Source organism: Octopus bimaculoides, chromosome 1, assembly GCF_001194135.2.
Source record: "Octopus bimaculoides isolate UCB-OBI-ISO-001 chromosome 1, ASM119413v2, whole genome shotgun sequence".
Classification (NCBI taxonomy): Eukaryota; Metazoa; Mollusca; class Cephalopoda; order Octopoda; family Octopodidae; genus Octopus; species Octopus bimaculoides.
This window is the reverse complement of record NC_068981.1, coordinates 173,816,975-173,821,190: the sequence shown is the minus strand read 5'-3', so window position 1 is coordinate 173,821,190 and position 4,216 is coordinate 173,816,975. Positions and strand designations below refer to the sequence as shown.

Genomic DNA, 4,216 nt, shown 5'->3' with positions numbered 1-4,216 from the left:
CCCCTTGTGGGCAGTAAAGAAATAAGAAACGTTAGCACGCCGGGCGAAATGCTTAGAGGCATTTCGTCTGTCTTTATGTTCTGAGTTCAAATTCCGCCGAGGTTGACTTTGCCTTTCATCCTTTCGGGGTCGATAAATTAAGTACCAGTTGCGTACTGAGGTCGATCTAATCGACCGACCCCCCTCCCCCAAAATTTCGGGCCTTTGCTTAGAGTAGAAGAAAAAAAGTATTTCAACTCCCGTGTACAATTGACCACGAACTGGTACTTCTCATTCTTGTGTCTATGAACATTCGTCTAACTTCTCATTATAGACTCTTTCACTTTCTTCTTCATTGTTATTCTTATATGTACTTAACGCACACGCATACACCCATCCCTATACACACATACACTTTGTTCTCATGACGGCCTATCTATTATTCTGTATACATGACGCACACACAGACACACATGTTAACGTATCAATAAATCTTTTCTCAAACATTCTACTCGGTTATGTCTCTCTCTTTTCCAACTGGCACATATGAATTATACCAGCCTTCCGAACGGAGTCGTTATTAGATGGTTTCACCGCGCCTCACCTCGACCATCTATAGCTTCAAAACAGCTTCTACCTTGTTTGATAAATGTCCATTCGCTGGAATATGCATCACGAAATTTACACTTACGTTTTGGCATCTGGGGATGGATGGATTAGTTTTTAAGTTAGAAGAAAAAGTGCACCGTGGCAAGTAGTAACACACTTTGTTGACAGTATGAAGTTGTAAACACGTCAGTTTTGTGTAAACTTCAAACACTAGTTTACTCGTTACATTTAGGTTATTTTCATCAAGAGAATATAAAAAAGAAAACATAATTACTTATAAAGTTACAACTAAGAACCTAAAGAAGGTAGTAAAAATATTTTTTATTACAAGATTTGAAAATGGACTAAATACGGGACATTTGGGTTGTCTCTGAAAGGTTAGTACGGGACGCGAAATTTTTTCCCACGAGAATTCCGGACCCCAGTAATGAACTCATTTGCATACAGCCAATCAGAGCAGAGCCACCTTTATCCTTTCTAGTCAGCACCGTGCATTCCTTACTCTTTCCCCTTCTACTTGCAGACAGCAACCTTTTTGTCACTATCGAAAATATTTCGCTATGACTACAAGTCGGGCAAACGAATAAAGCTATGTATATAATATTTCTTCCTTCTGGGCATTTTCGATGTTCACTGGTTACTCCGACGTTGGCACAATAATACACTTTGCCCAAGCTGCATTGCTGGAGTTACTTCATTTTTTCCAGAAAAATGTTTCTAAAAGGTTATAGAGGTTTAAAGTTTGATCATTTTCACCCAGTCAGGAGTTAAGATAAGGGATGACCATGCTTTTTTTCTCTTTTAATAATGCTTGTTGTTGTTCTTGTTTCAACCATGGTTGCCTCTGCGTAGTTATTGTTGTTGTTTACTTTGTAGAACAGTAAGGGAGAGGGTTGCTAGCACATCACCCTCTACCTACATTTTCCCATCCACATCTTTACCATGTGGGGCTCTAACAAAATCCGATGATAGGTATAGATGCAAATCTATCTAATTACTTGTCTCCTTCTAAAATCCGGCATAACTTGACGATCGGTCGACTTACAACACCGCTCTTCGTCTTGAGTTTACTTGGTAGTGTGTGCTTGTTAACTTGACAACAAAGTCAAGGTGAGCTCTCTAACTATTATTTTTCAAGTGATGTCTTTGAATAATTATTTTCCTTGATTTTTTTTTTTTAATGTATACATTATATAACTCTGAATGATTATATATAGATGATAACCCAGAGAAAGAAGACTCTTCTGATCCAATTCGCTACCAACTTATGCTTTCAATTCTAAATTGTCACTAATAATCATATCGAGTGGTCCCATAAATTGCAGTAAATTGGAAATTTTTCATACACATTATGACAAAACGAAACTCTTTTGAAACTAAATATGTAAAGTATAGTTTTATTAGAATATAATTTAGTTTTTATCTTAGCGAAAAAAGAATAATTCTCTTGTTTATCAATTCAAGTTTATTCGTATACCAACAGCTCGGAACTATCTCTGTAAGGAACTCGGTATAATTAATTATAAAACATATTAATGGATTTTTTTTGGTTTTTTTCAGTGAATTAAAATCTTTATTTACTATTTACTATATATAACAATCAACTCAGAACAATTAGAAACTGAATAAAAGTCTTAAAATAGTTTGTAAGTTTTAAATTAAATTTGCAATAACTACACCGCTTCGAAGGATGTTCAGTATTTATCTTTCTTCATAGCATCGACAATTATAAATTGTTTACAGTAAATTAAAACTTTTTGTTCGATATAAGTTAATTATTTTTTAATACTATTTTATATATTGGCAAGAATACATCGTTGATAAAACGAAAAAGAAAAGCAACGAAATTAAAGCGCTCGTTAGTGAGTTTGTTGGGAAACCTAAAAGATATGATTGTATTAAAACTCCCGCGTCGTGACGACAGATGAAGATGGAAGAAAATAACAGTGACAGGTATGTGCAACAACTAATATATTTTAATGTTATTTTCTCAGTCTTATGACACCTATTTATTCATCCATTAGGAAATATACAAAGGAAATGTAAGTTTGTTCTGTTATATGGTATGAACACCTGGTTTGTGCTTTTCACCGTTGTTTGCTTATATAAGTGTTAAAAACTGATTGTTTGGGAAATGTAGTTGGCATGTGGTGACGTTAATGTTTTTCTCAGTACGATAATATTTCGGCCTTAAACCCTATAATGCTTGCGATTAAATAGTGTCATTTTCAGGCTCGCCTCTTTATTACTCGGTATTGTGTGTAATAGGTGTTTTCTTTTCAAGTAGATGAAGTATTCCCTTCTCTAATTTATCCATAAATTTTACTTGCTCGAGCCCTCAGTTTGTAATGTTGTTGTCGGGGCACCGTCGTAATGTACGGCAGATGATGACTTGTCACTGCTGTGTACCAGAACTTGGTTTCCTTTGATTTACTTGTCCATTTACTGAGATTGTCTGTCCATCTTCCGGTCTGCCCTTCTTTCCCTATCCACGGTTTTTTTTTGAAGAAAGGTCTTGCTAAGAACACTAGTTATTGCATGGTTAAAGTGTCTTAGTTCTCACCACCAACATCACCATTATGAGATTTTTATGAGAGCTGTGACACTGAATCGTTTTGTGGGCTTTTTCTTTGTAATATCAAATACACAATTCCTTAGATGTTATAGTAGCTTAACTGTTTAATACTGCATTTTTGTAACTATATTTACTGTAAGAGAGTTTATATGGGGTGCTTAAACCAGAATTCGGTGAAAATTAAGAATACGCACAGCACCCATTTTCGGCGTAACCCTATCCCTAAACACTGGGTGTCCGTATTCTTTACCTTCGCCAACAAAGAGAATTGAATATATACACCTTGCTATTGTTAGCGATATAAGCGTTTATCTGGCATATAATGCATGGGTGGAGTTTCGGAGGGGCTAATGCAATTTCGCCGGATTCCTACGTTTTAGGTGTCGGAGATTACGAATATGCAAGAAACCACGTTTTCAAAAATTTTAATTCAATAAGCATATAGGTATGTGTATAAAGAGATAGATATATAGATATGAATGTCTTCATGGGGCTAAAAACAACAGTAACACCGTCTTCTAAAGGACCGGCACATTTTGTTGGCAAATATATTCCATGAATAAACGGATAGGGATAAATAGATAGACAGACAAATAAATAAATGGATGAAAATGTTCAACATTTTAAATTGGGGGAGGGGGTGAAATTCGAGCCCCTTCTTGAAGAACTTTTTAATATTAATTATTAAACATATTAATGTTTGGTTTGCAAGATTCTTTATGTGAGTTCGTGTGTTGAAGCATATTCTGTTGTGTCTGGGGAGAACCATTCTCTTTTAGTACCTTATAATTTAACACACTCACCGGTAAAATTTTTACTCATTTACTTTTCTAAAATTTCTTTTGCATCTTGCAACCTTTTCAATAAACAAAATCAAAATTTTAAATTTGGGGATGAAATTAAATTTTTTTTTTTTTTTTTTTTTTGCATATTCGTAATTTCTGACATCTAAAACGTAGGAATCCGAAAAATATTTTTCAAAGAAATGCCTTTTTCAAGGAGAGGTGCGATTCTGCATTAGCCCCGTTTCGGATTAGGACGCTCGCATATGTT

The 4,216-nt window shown here is 35.0% G+C and overlaps 1 protein-coding gene across 2 annotated transcripts in view; it reads left to right on the top strand.

Moving 5' to 3' along the window:
* LOC106867657 (mismatch repair endonuclease PMS2) overlaps positions 1-4,216 on the top strand; it is a 42,752-nt gene that overhangs the window by 4,919 nt on the left and 33,617 nt on the right. The window contains exons 1-2 of one of the 2 annotated variants that reach the window (XM_014912588.2): positions 1,132-1,698; positions 2,397-2,541. In XM_014912588.2, coding sequence (XP_014768074.1) covers positions 2,513-2,541 — 29 coding nt within the window. In that variant the 5' untranslated portion in view covers positions 1,132-1,698; positions 2,397-2,512. Of the gene's footprint in view, positions 1-1,131; positions 1,699-2,396; positions 2,542-4,216 lie in introns of those variants that run through there. The other variant, XM_014912589.2, reaches the window with a different exon arrangement.